General features: G+C 49.2%; 1 protein-coding gene across 8 annotated transcripts in view; it reads right to left on the reverse strand.

Annotated features, from left to right (window-relative positions):
- RMND5B (required for meiotic nuclear division 5 homolog B) overlaps nucleotides 1–10,725 on the reverse strand; it is a 31,787-nt gene extending 21,062 nt beyond the window's left edge. For 2 of the 8 annotated variants that reach the window (XM_089905045.1, XM_089905044.1), the window contains exons 1-6: nucleotides 10,281–10,725; nucleotides 9,188–9,839; nucleotides 8,908–9,029; nucleotides 4,587–4,749; nucleotides 1,420–1,565; nucleotides 1,151–1,291 (exon numbers count right to left, since the gene is read on the reverse strand). In XM_089905045.1, coding sequence (XP_089761171.1) covers nucleotides 1,151–1,291; nucleotides 1,420–1,565; nucleotides 4,587–4,725 — 426 coding nt within the window. In that variant the 5' untranslated portion in view covers nucleotides 4,726–4,749; nucleotides 8,908–9,029; nucleotides 9,188–9,839; nucleotides 10,281–10,725. The other 6 variants (XM_089905043.1, XM_089905042.1, XM_089905048.1 and 3 more) reach the window with 6 other exon arrangements.
- Between the last annotated feature and the right edge of the window lie 5,056 nt (nucleotides 10,726–15,781).

The following is a 15,781-nucleotide window of genomic DNA, read 5'->3' on the forward strand; positions in this document are numbered from 1 at the left end:
ATATAAAAACTCATATAACTCAATAGCAAAAAAAAAACCCTTAAAAAATGGAGAGAAGATCTGAATAGACATTTTTCCAAAGGAGACATCAAAATGGCCAACAGGCACATGAAAAGATTCTCTACCTCAATCATCAGGGCAGAGCAATGCAAATCAACATCACAGTGAGCCATCACCTTGCACTTGTTAGAATGGTTATTATCAAAAAGATAAGAAATAACAAGTGTTGGCAAGGATGTGGAGAAAAAGGAAACTTCGTGCACCTTTGGTGGGAATGTAGATTGGTGCAGCCACTATGGATAACAGTATGGCTCAAAAGATTAAAAATAGAGCTACCATATGATCCAGCAATTCCACTTCTGGGTACTTATCCAAAGAAAATAAAAACACTAACTTGAAAAGATATCTGCACCCCCATATTCATCACAGCATTATTTACAATAGCCAAGATAAGGAAACAACGTAAGTGCCCATCAATGGATGAATGGATAAAGAAGATGGGGTGTGTGTGTGTGTGTGTGTGTGTGTGTAAAATGAAATATTATTCAGCCATTAAAAAAGTAGGAAAATCCTATCATTTGTGGTAACATGGATGGACCATTATGCTAAATGAAATATGTCAGACAGAGAAAGACAAATACCATATGAACTCATATGTGGAATCTAAAAAAGTTTTTTTAAGAAAACCAAGCTCATAAATACAGAGAACAGATTGGTGGTTACCAGAGGTGCAGGGTAGGGTGTGGGAGAAATGGGTGAACTGTTTTTGTTTTTTTTTAGTTTTAATAAATTAAATACAATTTTTAAAATAGCTATTAACCCATTTAAGGAAAGAATGCATCAACAGAAAGGAGCGGGTCTACAATGGAAGCAAAGTTAAGGGGCGATCTTAGAGGAAACATTGGACTTCCCATGTGCAGTCCAGAGGGGAGGATGCCCTGCCAGGCCAACTGTCCACTGGAAACAGGTCTCTGGGAAAAGGTATCCCTATCAGACAATCAGAGCTGATGACATACATATTTGAGTCATGTAAATAAGCCGACCTGTCTGGATACAAGAAAAAAATAATAACGGGGTCCTAATATAAAGAAAACTACCAAGTAGAAAGCAGAACAGGCAGGTACCAGTGCCTTCCCAGCGGGCTCGTTACCTGGCACAGCTCCTCAGCAACACTGAGCATGCCCTGCTGGTACAGGTGCTCCAAGATGGCCATCTGCAGGATCTGCTGCTGCTTCTCCCGAGAGTCCCACACTGCGTCGGAGACTACACCGCAAATCTCAGAGTCAAAGTTCTGACGAGGATAAGAGACAGGGCCCTGTGACTCAGGGTCTCACTTCTCACACTGGCTTCCTGAGAAGCCCTGCTACACACTAGCAGCAGGTGTTCCCGCCCCCAGTCCGGGGCCACCCACATGCTCACCCTGTCAATGGCTTTGCCCACTCGGGAGACACTGCTGTGAATGTCCTTGTGGTCTGAAGCCAGTTTCTGCACGGTGTCTTTTATCTTCCGGCAGCACTGAGACATCACCAGGGAGAGGGTGGCTGAGAGAGGGGTCCCTTGGAGGGCTGCAGAGAAACACTGGCAATGAGTCAGGACACAGAGGAGAAGACCTTGTCCCTGCCTCCTTATTCTAAATGCCAGCATGGAGGCCGGGAAGCAGCCCTGAACTCCAAAGTGAAAGCTTCTACTACAGGTCCTGCCACTTTTTAACTACATGACTTGGAATTGGTCAAGTGGGACAAGCCGGTTCATCTCTCAGAGTCTTCATTTCCTCATCTGCAAAATGGGGGTGATAGCACTGGCCTTGTAGGTTGCTGTGAAATGAAGATGATTTGGCACTTACTGTGGGCAAGTATTTGGTTTTAGCTCATTTAATCCTCACCACCATTCTATGCAGTGGGCACTGTTAGTATCTTGTTCTACAGCTGAGGAAGCTGAGGCAGTAACTTGCCAGATGTCACAGCAGTGATCTGAAGCCCAGGCTCCTCACCACCACCCAGATGGCTCCTTATTATCTTGAGGGAGATACCCTGTGGGAAGGCTTTGAACCGTAAAGTATTGTCCCCATGTTAATGCCTCTAACTAACCCAGAGGACACCAGGCAGGCCCGGGTCCTCCAGGGAAGCACAAGGACATTTCTGGCTCAGGATGCCTGGTTTACAGCGGTTTCCACCCCCTATGGCTGGATGAGCCACACGAACTACCAAGAGCACGTGGGGCTCAGAATAGAGAGGGCAGACAGGGCACGGGTCCCTTCTTCCAGCCCAGCATCTATGTCCCTTCTTTAGATGGCAGCACCTCGGTTCAGGGAAGAAAACACAACCCAGGGAAGGGAACGTGACCCAATAGGGCCAGGGAGTGTCTCAAGCTCCGAGACCAGAAGCCCTGGAAGAGAGAAGCATTCTGCCAGGTTGCTAAACAAACAAAAGTGAACTGGAGTTGCTGGAGCACCATGGCCACCTCAGGGGAGCACTGCTCTGAGAATGAAGCCAGTGTAGATTGAAGGTATCACATGAGCACTTAGATCCAACTGGGCTGGACCTTTCAGTTACCTGAATCTATAAATCCAGCAACCATACCCCCTTTGTTTGTTTAAGCTAGTCTGAACTAGGTTTCTGTCACCTGTAACTGAATGAGTCCTGACAAATACAAACAGGAGGTGGTGGCTGGGCCTACTCCTACTAGGATGGCTATAACCAAAAAGACAGGTGATAGTAAGTGTTGGTGAGGATGTGAGGAAATTGGAACCCTCATACATTGCTGGTGGGAATATAAAATGTTGCAGGTACTTTGGAAAACAGTGTGCCAAACAGTGTGCACACAAAACAGTGTGCCGACATTTTCTTCAAAAAGTTGAACAGAGAGTTACCATATGACCCAGCACATAAAAAAATAATGAAGTACATGGTACAATAGGGATGAACCTTGAAAACACGCTAAGTGAAAGAATATAAAAGGCCACATATTATATGATTCCGTTTATATGAACTGTCCAGAATAGGTAAGTCCATAGAGAGAAAGTAGATTAGTGGTTGCCAGGGGCTGGGGGAGAAGGAGAAATGGAGTGATTATTAATGGGTGGGGGATTCTTTTTAGAGAGATGAAAATGTTCTGTAATTGGATAGTGGTAAAGACTGTACAATTCTGGAAATATACTAAAAACCCACTAAATTGTACACTTTAAAAGGGTGAATTTTAATGTGAATTATAGCTCAATCAAAAAAAAAGGACATAGGAACTAGGGGTTACCTCTGGTCAAATCTAAGACAATTTGACCATCAAAATAAATAATAACGGTAATGGATTATAACCCATTGAATAATATAAGAATTTATGGGTTATGAACTTGGAAGGAAGGAAGGAAGGAAGGAAGGAAGGAAGGAAGGGGGGAAGGAAGGAAGAAAGAAGGAAGGGAAAGCTCCTTTCTTACAGTTAAATGCCAACTAATAAGTGTATAGGGAATGATAGACCAGGAAAAATCACCCATGTTGCAACTAACTTTGTAATGATTGGTTCACGCAAGAATAATCAATGAATGCTAAAACCAGTGGGCAGAGTCTGATAAAACACAGGAAATTTATATAGTCTCAAAGTACCTCCCCACAAATTACTTATTGATTAACTCTAAAGAAAGAAATATTAACCTTAGGGTGTAGGAACCTGGCAGACACCATCTTAACCAAAGATCTTGATCAAAGTTAACATCACCCATAATGGAACAAGCTGATACCTTGTACCTCCTGATGTGATGCACTGAGAAACACATCACTTCTGAAGTACTCTTGCCCAAAATGCAAAAAAATAATAAGGAAACAGCAAACAAATCCAAATCGAGAGACGTTCTGCAAAATCACTGGCTTTAATGTTTCCAAAATGTCAATGTCATGAAAGGCAAAGGCAGGTGGAGGAAATGTCCCAGATTTAAAAAACTAAAGATTAGACACAAGAAACTAAGTGCAATGCTTGATCTTGGATTGGATCCTGGACTGGAAAATAAAATTTAAATGTTTTACAAAAATTATTGGATAGTGGCAAATTGAAATATGAGCTATATTCATTAGGTCATAATATTAATGTCTAACTTCTTGATTTTAATAATTATACTGTACTTACGTAAAAGAATGCCCTTGATCTTAGGACATACACACCAAAGGATTAGCTGTGTGATATCTGCAGCTTACTTTCTAATGGTTTTAAAAGTAAGAATATGCAAGAAAACTGATAAAGCAAATACGGCAACATACTAGCAATTGGTGAATCTTGGTGAAGGGTATATATGAGCTCTTTATACTGCTCTTAGGACTTTTCTGTAAACTTGAAATTATCTTAAAGTGTCTTAAAGATTCAAAATAGAAAAGCAAATTGAAAACAAAACGTAAATGAAAATAATCTCAGGTAAATTAATAATTTCTGTTGGGCTTTTTGAAATAGCTCAGAGACTTCCATTGTTCCCCTTCGAAGAGGCCTAGGGATCCATGTATCAATGCCCTAACCATCGTCCTTCCAGAACCCTATTATCAAGCAGCCTTGGGGTCTCCTAGGCCCCAAGGGAGGCAGGTGTGGGGCTCTAGTGGGGGGACACCCACCTGCGCTGGCCAGCTCAGCCCGCAGCTGGCCCACGTAGTGCAGCAGCTCCTCCAGGCTCTGCTCACAGTGCTGCCCATAGGTCAGGAACTTCTGCAGGACCTTGTCCACCTCTCTCTCCACACTTGCACACTGCTCCATGGCAGCCACTGTGTCAGGCCCCACCTGGGCCAGAGGGGCACAGTGAGGAGGGCTCCCAGATCCCACCTCACCATTCCCATATCATGTATCAATGCTTAGAAATTCCCAGCTTAACATATCTGTACACAGCTTCCATCACCTCCAGCCAGGGTGCCCACTGGAGGTGCAGGTAGGCATGAGGACGGGTCTTCTGAATCATGGTGAGAAAATTACTCTGTTTTCAACTCTTCATTAGAATCCTTGTTCATCTCTTTTTTTAATTTTTTTTGGCTGTGCCACAGCATGCAGGGATCTTAGTTCCCCGACCAGGGATCGAACCCATGACCCCTGCAGTGGAATCGCGGGGTCTTAACCACTAGACCACCAGGAAATTCCCCTCATCTCTTTTTTAATCGGAAAAGAGAGCAGGCCTTGCAGAGCCCTCAGCAGGCAATACTATCTATGCTATCTAAGTAGAAATCCATACATACATCGCATATTCTAATGTTTCATGTATTTTCATATGTTCATTATGGCCACCTCTTCACTTAGTGGACTTGGTTTTCCATGTACTATAGTGATAGAAGCCATGAAGGCAGTCCTTGTATGGCTGATGCTTGAAAGCACAGCCTATGGAACAAATGCTGACCACAATGGCCTGAGAGGCCTTGCCCACCACTCCTACCTCAGCCTCCCTGCCACTTGCCCACAGACAGGCAGCTCATATTCCCTTGTTCCTTCACAGCTCCGTGCCTTGGTATGCTCTCCATCACCCCTCGCTTCCTGGACTACTTGAGAATCTGGCCCATCCTTTCCAAGGCAGCTAAGAGGTCATCTCCTTCTGCAGCTGTCCCTAGCCTGCTCTCACCTGGCTCCCTCCACTCTCACTTGGCACCCTTCTATTTCAGTTTTGATCACTGGGTAACGATCTGTTTGAGGGCTTGCCTCCCCCACTAGACTAGAACATCTCTTGTTGTAAAACTCTTCCTCCTTATGGTACCATTGAAGAAAGTTGACTTTTCTTGTCCCACCTTTCCTACCACTAAGGTCCCATTCCTAAGTCCCTTCAACACTGGGCCACTGCTCCCCTCCATTTCAGAGCAGCCTTTGACACTGAACACATGGACAATCCTTAAAATGTTGGTGATAGAGTTGATTTCGCTCCCCATCTTTCCATCTATGGGATTTAAAGTGAGAGGGCTCTGTCAAATGCATCTCTCAAACGTTCAAATCTAGCCAGTTGTTCATTCTCTCAAAGAAGGGTACAGAGTAACATCACAAAGAGAATTCTGTGTCCAAAGTGACCATCGGGATTCTCCCAGTCTCACCAGCCTCTCTTCCCATTCCAACCAGTACTGTTAGCCCTGGCCCCATCATCTTGGCCCAACCTGTAGCCACTATCTCCTTATCAGACAGGGGATGAGTAATGGAGAAATGGTACCCAGGGCCTTGAGATGTATTTATGCCCTCCCTCCTATGGTTGACACTATCACAGTAGAATTTGTTAATCATGGTATCTAGAAGACATGCCCCCCTTTTCATGCCCCCTGAGGAAATACCCTATAACTGGAATATAACAACTACAGGCAAAATATAACAGGGATACCTGTTGGAAATAATATAATAATAATTATTGCTATGAATAGTTAATATTTTATAGGGGCTTATGATGTGACAGGTGCTGTTCTAATGACTTGGCATGCATTAATTCACTTAATTCTTACAAAAGCACTATGAGGTAGGTACAATTATTAGACCTACTTTACGGATGAGAAAATGAAACTCAGATTAAATAAATTGCTCAAGGTTACATAGCTGGGAGGTAGAGGACCTGGAACCGAAGCTGGGCAGTCTGGCTCCAGGCTCCAGAGCCCTTCTCTGAAGCACAGTCCTCTCTGGACCAGCTTAACAGGCCACCATCTCACCAGGAAAGGAAAGCAGCCAATATTTGTGGTTGGAATGAGTGTACAGCAATGATTAATGATGACAAGAAACAGGAAAGTAACCACAGAGCCTGTGAGAGGATCAGCTAGGAAAGATGGCAGTACAAAAGAATGTTTGCCAAGAGTGGGAACCAGAATCACAATTTACTGAAAATAAACACAGCTCAAGAAAGGTTACAACCTCACCAAGGTCAAACACTATGGCCCTGTCAGACATCAACTAATACCAGGATTATCAAAGGGAAGCCCAAGTCAGCATCTTGAAATTGTATTAAAAAGCTGAGGGAGGAGATGGGTACAAGAATTTTCATCCCAGTGCTGTGTTGTGGCAGGGAGTTTGAGACAACCCAGGGGCCTACGGGAAGTGATAAGTCAAGTAAAATGTGGGAGATGCACCTATGGAAACCTGGGTAGCACTGAGAAACCATGTTCCAGATATACCCACAGCAACATCAGTAAGATCCCAAAACACGGTACTGAAGGGGAAAAAAAGAAACAAAATGAAGTCCAGGCAGAATACCACTTATGTTTTTAAAAAATATATGCATACAACCAAGGACACACGCAAATAAAAGGATATGTACCAAACACATCAGAGTGGTTTGCTGCAGTTGGGTGGGGGGGGAGGGAATGGGGAAAATGGGGATAAAAGGGAATATGTAAATAAATGCAAAGGAGAAAAAGGGCCTGTGTGGACCAGTTAAATGTACACTGAACTGATAAATGTGATTACCTCAATAAATTTTTTTTTTATAAAATAAACGAGATGGGAAAACAGAACTGCTTGCAGGTATTCCATCCGAAAAGCCCAAGAGGCCAATTCGGCCTGTCCAGGGTTAGCCACTCTCCCTTAATCACAGCCGGTCATCTTCACCAGGCATGAGGATGGATGAGTGTGAGTTTGTCTTCAGGATTAATCCAGGGAGTTTCATTTCCATTATCCTAAGCCCTCCTCCCCAAGGTCTCACATGGACAGAAATTATCTACCAGGGTGATCACCCCAATACAACACATCAGATCCTGTCACCCCTTTACGCATCACTGCCACGGTTTGACATAACATGCCCTTTGCAATTGTACATTCACTTCTTTGCACAAGCTATTCCTGTGTATAGAGTGCCCTCCATGCTTCTCTGCACGGAGAACACAAGATGCTGTTTAATCATGAAGCCCATGAAGCTCTCAATGAAATCTCCCTGCCTCCTCCTCTGCTTCACAAACCAAACCTCTGTGAAGGGCGCCTATACCACACACATCTGAGTTCTCAGCACTGCGGCACAGTAACCTGCCTATTCACACGTCTGTCTCCCCGCACTAGACTGAGCTGCTCAGGGCTGGAGTCCAATCTCATCCTCTGTCCCCTCAGTGCCCAGCCCAGGGCCTAGTCCACAGGGGGTACATCCATTTCCTAACTAGGGGGCCCTGAGCTCAAACTTGTCTCAGTTGGGCAGGAAGAGACATGAGTGAAATACTGAAATCCCCACCAAGGCATGCATAGGGGTTTTGTCCCCAGTCTTCAACATCCTAACACAAGAGGGCCCCTTCTGGGGCCAGGGGAGAAGAAGGGAAGTTTGCATAAATCACAGAAAGGTCCCCTTTGCCTGACACAGAACTGGACAGCCTCCACCGACCCAACACTTAATCTTTTCACCCCCCATCTCTATCCAGTCTTCACCTGACACAGCACTCCTCTGCTTAAAACCCAATAGATTTCCACATACTCAGAATAAGTATGGGAGATGGGTCTACAAGGCTCTATGTGAGTCAACTCCCAACCACCTCTCCAACTTCATCTCCTACCACTCTCTTCCTTAATGGCCATATTCCAACCACACTAGTTTTCTTAATATTTCTTGAACATCAGTTTATTTCTACCTCAGGGCTTTTTCCCTCTGCCTGAACACTCTTTCAGATCTCCCTATGACTGGGTCCTTGTTAGGGTTTCAAACGCATTTCTTCAGAGATTCTCTCCTAGACCACGGTATCTAATGCTGCCCCCTCTGCCCTACCCCGTACCTATTAGTCTATCATATCACCCTGTTCCTTTTCTTCATTGCACATCTTTATTTCAAGTTTCAAATCTTTCTTCTGTCATTAACCAAACATGGAAGGAGGAAAAAGCCCACCAATCTTCTTGGACTACAGCCCCTGCTGGGAGTTTCACCTGCATTAGCATGCATATTACTGGCAAACTCCTACTCATCCTTCAAAAGACCTTAGTCGAATGCCCTGCCTGGCTCCCACGTCCGCAACGGGTTACCTCCGGCTCGGCAGGGTCGCAATAGGATGGGACGTGTGAGTTCGAGCCACTCCCCAGGTAGGGGCGGCTCCCCGAAGGGTCTTTGAGAATGTAGGAGTCCAACTCCCGGCCCTGGCCGACGTCTGAGGAGAAAACAAACCCAAGGGCGGGCTGGTGAGGGGGCTTAGTCCCGAGGCTTTACAGAAGACCCGGGGCCTGGGAGCCTGCGTAGCCAAGCAGCCGCCCACCGCGCTCCGCCCTTTGACCGCACCTCCCGGCAGGGAAGCCACCCAGCTCTCACCTGGTACCGCAGCCCGGGCCCTGGTTTCCGGCGCCGCTGTCAACGGAACCGGAACCTGCGACAGTTGCTCCGAGGCTCCGGATTCGCCCACTCGCGGCTCCGCGGAGGGGTGGCCGAGCCTCCCCCTCCTGCGCACGAGTGGAGTCGCCCGCAGGGTCAGGGCGGCAGCTGGAAACCGCACCTCCGACCGTCGGGGGGCTGCGCCCGGGCTCCCCTGGGAGCCCGAGGCCGCCGGCCCGGCCCCGACTCTGCACGTCTGATGGGAGGAATCGGAGCGACCCACTCGCTGGCTAGCGGGGGTGCGCGCGGCGGCTCCGCGCTCAGAAGCCCTAGACCAGCAATAACTGTGCCTCCCCCGGTCCGTGCCCTCCCACCCTCATTCAAAGTAAAGACAATACCGAACAACACAATGCATGTAAGGTCCAACAGTTAGGCTTTCTCGCGATGGCTCCTTGATGCCCTTTTTGAAACATCAAATGATGTTTAAAAGAGAAGTCCCCTTTTTTCTACCCCAGCCCTGCTGCTCCCCTAAGTCCATGCTTAACACACTGGGCAATTAAATTCTGCTGCGAGGTACTCGGCCCTGCCCTGCTGCCCTAAATTGGTCGCTCTCCTTCCAGTATGGAGGGGAGACAGGGGTTGCACAACCGCCCTAAGGAGGAAGGGTAAGAGTTAGGAAGGAGGTGAGAGGAGATGGTGACCCCAAGCCCAGGCCAGGGCTGAGTTCATGACCCTCTAAGGCCCCCTTGCTCTGCAGGGAAGGGGCAGAGAAGCCTCCCGCCCCCTCCTCAGGCTTCAGGGACTTGGACTAGAAACAGCCCAAGAAAAAAGACTCGGTCTCTTTTTCCCTGACTTTAGCTTCCTTTTAGGGCCAGTCTCATTCCAGGGCATCTTACCCTACAACCCTCCATACCTCCTCCCCACCTCCACAAAACACCCTTGCACAATCCAGCCCTGTTTTCCTTATAATATTTGACTTTAAATTATCTTGAGCGTTTATTTGTTTATTCTGTCTTCCTGCCCCTAACCTCCTCCCCTCCCCCCCCTCCCTTTTAGGATAAAAGCTCCATTGGGGCCAGGAGTTTGTACTCACCGCTGCTGTAGCCCCAACACTATGTGCTTGGAACACAGTAGCTGCGCAGAAATAGTCTGAAGTAGCCGATATCCTCCGTTTATGAATGAGGAAACCCCGGTTTCAAACCTGATGAAACACGCAAGGAAGAGGGCGTTCCACAGCCCGTCCAGCAGCCCACGGGAGCGAAGAGGCCTGTCCGTGCACGGTGAGCCTGGGTGGTCCTGGCCCAGGCGGGAGTTGTGGGGGTCGGAGGGTTGAGTGAACCTTGCCTGGGGCCACAGTCCGAGGTTGAGGCTGCGTCCAAGCCAGCAGGACCTCACAGGGTTTCACGAACGCCCCAGGCTTCCCCACTTCCTCTGGGGAAGCCTGCCTCTCAGCTACACTGGGTGTGAGCAAAGCCTAGCTTCTGCCAGAACTTAGAATGCCCAGCTCATACGTCAGGCTCCTTCACCTCTGTCTGTCATTGTTTCCCCCAGTATGTGGCTCTTCTTACATCATGGTTTCGTTACTTTTCAGGTTGCACCATGTTTTCTTACATGGCTGATTTTGTCAATCTTTCCTTGTTGGGATTGTGTGGTTTTGTTTTGTTTTATTTTGTTGGAGGGTGGCTGCTTCAAAGCAGAAAAACTTAGCTATTCTCCACTAACTCAGTAACAGTCTTTTTACTTTCGCTAGTTTCCTAGGATTTGATTTTTAAAATTTAATCCCCAATGCATGTCCATTTTATTTTGCAGGGGGTGGTGTAAAATATGACTTATTTTTTTCCCATATTTTTGTCCAGTTATCCCAGAACTGCTTAAAAAATAATCTTCATTACCCTCTCATTTGGAAGCCCGTTACCATAATATTAAGATTTTTCTACAAAATGAAATCTATTTCTTGCTCTTCATTCTTCCCACTGAGGCATAGTTTTATTTTTATATGAATGTCATATTGTTTTACTCACTACTTTGTAATATGTTCTAATATGTGGTGGGATTAAACAATGCTCACAAAAAGGGCAAAAAAGAAAAACAAATACAAGGTTATTGAGAAAGCAGATCATTGGTTGCCTGAGGGTGGGGTAGAATGGCTGACTACAGAGGTACATGGGGATTTGGGGGGGATGATGGAACTATTTTGTATCTTGGCTATTCCGTAGGGCTGGTTGTACAATTCTCTGTACTATCAAAGCAGTGAATTTTCCTGTATGTAAATTATACCTTAAAAATGGCAGGGGTGGGCTTCCCTGGTGGCGCAGTGGTTGAGAGTCCGCCTGCCGATGCAGGGGACACGGGTTCGTGCCCCGGTCCGGGAAGATCCCACATGCCGCGGAGCGGCTGGGCCCGTGAGCCATGGCCGCTGAGCCTGCGCGTCCGGAGCCTGTGCTCCGCGACGGGAGAGGCCACAACAGTGAGAGGCCCGCGTACCGCAAAAAAAAAAATGGCAGGGGTTAGGGAGGCCAGTACACAAAGAGCATACTAGATAACAAAGAAGGAAGGAAGGGAGGGAGGGAGGGAGGGAAGAAAAGTTCTTGATAGAGAGGACAAGCCCTGCAGTGCTCTCCTGAAAAACAGCCTTCCTTGCCTCCCAGAGTGTGTCCAGGAAGGCCAGGCTAGGAAAAGATGAACCTCCCCTGATAGCTGGGGGGATGGGGGGGCAACAGCGGGTAGTGCAGCCACCACCTGCCTTCTGCAGAACCTGGGAGCATCAGGGCTCAACATCAGTTCAAGTTGCCCGCTCAGACTCTGCTCTTCCTTCCACCCTCCAGGTGGCTCCCAACCAGTCTCCTGTTTCTCCCTACCCGTGCCACTCCTTGCAAAGCTTTGGTTCAGGCCAGGAGCAGCTATATCATTTGCAGGTCCCAAAGCAAAATGAAAATGCGAGGCCCTTTGTTCAAACATCATTAACTTCCGGATGATGACAGCAGAGCATTGCACCAAGTCTAAGGCCCTTCTGAGTGTGGGGCCCTTGGTGACTACACAGGTCACACACACACAAAGCCGGTCCTGGTTCTGGCCCTTCCCCTTGGCTGCCTGAGGGACCCACCCACAGTCACAGGAGGTGAAGTCCTTCTGTGCCAGCTTGCCAGGCTGTCCAGCTTGCCTCCTTTCACCCCTTTCCAGACAAGATCCTCTCATAGACCTGCCACACGCTTCCCCGTGACCAAATCCAGGCCCATCCTGGAATGCCTTCATCTCACCCTACTCCAGAGGAAATACCCCCAACTTCCCCTCCTCTGAGATTACCCCTGTTAAAGAAAAAAATTACTCATGACACGTGTTAAAGAATATGGTAAGGAAGACTTTATTCAAGGGGGCTACTGGAATGGGGTCTTGTGGTAGGGGCCAGAGAGTGGCCTCAACTCCAAATATAACCAGGAAATGTTGAATTCATAGCCAAGGAGCAGGGTGGAGGTCAGCAGATGGAAAATTACTAAGAGGAAACCTCAAGGTGCAGGGGGAACTGGCTAAACGACTTCAGAGGATTCTCAATGAAGGCAGGCCAGAGTGACCAGACATAACCTGGGAGATGGTGGAGGCTGAGGAACCAGATTAGATATGGAAGGTGATCAGATATGGAGGATGGGAGAACTCTGTCTAACCTAAGTTAGCAGGATTCTCGCTAGAACTGGACTGCATAAGGAAGGACACAGGAAGGCACAGTCAAAAAGAAAGCTCGGAAGTGGCCAACCAAAGTTTGGTCAACATCTGTCCCCTTCCCCACTATGACCTGGAGTGATAAGTGAGCCAGCTCTCCTCTGAACTCCCATGGCACTCAAACTTCACCTCTCATGACCTATTCCACTTTTGTTTTTGTTTCAAGAAACAGCACATTCTTTTTCTTTCCTGAATCCAATACAGAGGGGTAAAGCCCCCACCTACTAGGGTGGTGGGTTATGCAATCTGAATTGTCACCTGCACCCTCTTGGGAAGAAGTTTCCCTAATACCTGCAGCTCCCCCAGTCTCAAAGACATTTACTCTCCACCCCCCAGATGGGCTCCCTCTGCCTTCTCCGAGATCTGCTGACTTGCTCACCACTGTGGAGGTGCCTCTGTTGTCCCCACCTCTGTATGTTTGCACTCTTCTGGCCCAGTCACTACTGTGGACCTGTGTGTGTGTTGTCTCTCTCCCCCACCCTCCGGGAAGGGCCACGGGGGCAGAGGCTTTGACCACCTTGGCTTCCTCCCCAAGTGAGGCACTCAGTACATCACTGTGCAGTGAATGGCAGTGCTTGGCACAGACCTGGTTCAGACCAGGTGGCACGAAAGGTGAATGAATGCTTGGAGCTGGAGCCTTTGCCATCTTCCCCCCGCCCCACCAGCTTGAATCCATATGCTAGTCAGGGGAGGGGTGTGGTCTCTCTTGACTCCAAAGCCCCCCAGTGTCTGCTGGGCTGGAACCAGAGCAGGCTCTGGGGATGAAAACAGAAGAGCCGGCCCTGCCCCAACCATGCCCACAGCCCAGTGGAAACAGAGGCAAACTGACAATTCCAACAGCACAGAAAAAGCTGGTGGAGAGACAGAGGGGCTGCGGGCATAGGGAATGAGGAATTGCCTAGGCAGGGTGTCAGTGCAGGTAAGGCTTTCCTAAGGAGGCAAGATCTGAGCACCGTGAGGGGGCATCTGGAGAATGAGGGCCCAGAGGGCTGCTGGCATCAGGAGGTGCACCACTATCAGTGACCCTGGAGGGAGACTGTCAGAGGCCTCAAGTGACAGGTTAAGGGGCCCAGGGAGCCACTGGAGGGTGTGAAGCTATCTGAGCTGAGAACAAGAGCGACCAAGGGCAGGGAGCCCAGTGCAGGGAGCTAGTCTCAGTCTGGAGAGAATTAGCTCTTGGGCCTAGTCTGCTGGGGGAGGGGGTCTGAGGACAGCTGGGGAGCTGAGGGGTCTACCAAGGGCAGGACAGAGGGGCTGCCCCAAGCAGTAGCCACTACAGTGGCACCTGTGATCGGCTGGCCCCAAAGCCACCCAGCCGGCTTGGGGACAGGGAACTGGTTTTCCCAGCAGGGATGAGCTCACAGGGATCTGGTTCCCTCTGAGCCACCCCAGCTTCGGCTCTCTCGTGCCCTCCCCCTACATCTGGGCCTGGCTTTGGTTTCTGGCACAGCTGCCAAGTTTTGGTACCGCCCACCCACTCCCCGCTGGCTATACTGGCCAGCCCAGCTCCCTAATTGCTGGGTGGGGAGCTGTTCTGCAGAGCTGGGACACCAAAAGGTGGACCCCAGCCACTGTGGGGCACGTGGGCACCCAGCCTGACCAGCTCCAGGCCCTGGGGGTGACTCAGTCTTCAGGCTAGCACTGAGCTCTGGAGGGCCCTTTGGAGGAACCATTGACCCAGAAATCTCGATTAGAAGGGGTGTGTGAAATGGGTATCAAGGCCTGTCATGGACAGGCCAGCCTAACCCAAGTGTCCCTGCTTTCCCTCCCCAGGCAGAGGACCTGGGCTCACGGGTGAGCCCAGATGGGTCTCAGCTAGGCCCGGGGGTCTGCCCTGGCCACAGGCTCCAGCCAAGCCTGGCCAGTGCTAAAAGGGGCTGAGACTGGTGGGAAAGAATGCAACAGAGGGAGGGACCAGGAAGCAGCCCTCCAGGCCTCCAACCCAGGAACCCCAAACACACCCCCTTAGACACACCCACCACCCACAGCACATCTCTACTATACACACCTGACACTCACACAGACATAAACACACCACCCCCACGGCAGACAACACACACCCTGCTCTCTGCCCTAAAAAGGCGGGGCACACTGGCTCACACTCCACAGCTGCATCCAAACCCCTGCACAGCGACTCCACTCCACCACCAGGACCCACTTGTTGGGGCCTGAGGGGGCCGCCAGGCGTGGCCAGGGAACGAGCTGATCACAGCCATAGGGAACAAACTGGGGGTCTCTGCAGAGATCTCAGACGTGGCCACTGCCCCACCATGACTGGGCCTGGGAGGGAGACGTCTGTGTGCTGGCTCCCCTGTGGCAGGAAGCACATCTAATTCAACCCTGACCCCCCCATGCCCTGACAGCCTAACACAGCACCAGGCAGGCAGGAAGCGCTCCATGCATGGCAGCAGTTACACGGATGCATCTGTAAGGACACCAAACTCCAGAGCAAGGGCTAGGGAGATGCCTCTTGCACAGCCAGACTGGTTCTGTGCTCCAGATCACCCACCCAGGAGGGAGCAATGGGCCAGAGGGGAAGCCAGATGTCTGAGAGGGCAAGGATGGGAGTGGGTTTTAGGGGCCAAGGACCAGCCTTGGCTAAGAGTAAGGGTCACAGAGCCAAATGCAGGGCCAGGGATGGGGGTGCTTCCTCCCAGGAAAGAACTTTCCAGAATACAAATCAGATCATATCTCACTCCTGCTCAAGAATACCCCATGGCCCCCCATGCCTACAGGGAAATGTCCACATTCCCTGCGGTTCTGTGGTAAAGGGCTGTGGTTCTGGCCCTTTACCAAGCTTTCTCTGCTCATCTCCCGTACCTTCCCAGGGCCCTCATCCCAACGGAGGGAGGGGTGCACAAGCCAGAGAGAAAGGTGGGA

The sequence above is a fragment of the Delphinapterus leucas genome, unplaced genomic scaffold, assembly GCF_059928025.1.
Source record: "Delphinapterus leucas isolate spDelLeu-1000000601 "Yukka" unplaced genomic scaffold, BTC_Dleu_Yukka2 spDelLeu_asBTCV2_sq25, whole genome shotgun sequence".
Taxonomy (NCBI): Eukaryota; Metazoa; Chordata; class Mammalia; order Artiodactyla; family Monodontidae; genus Delphinapterus; species Delphinapterus leucas.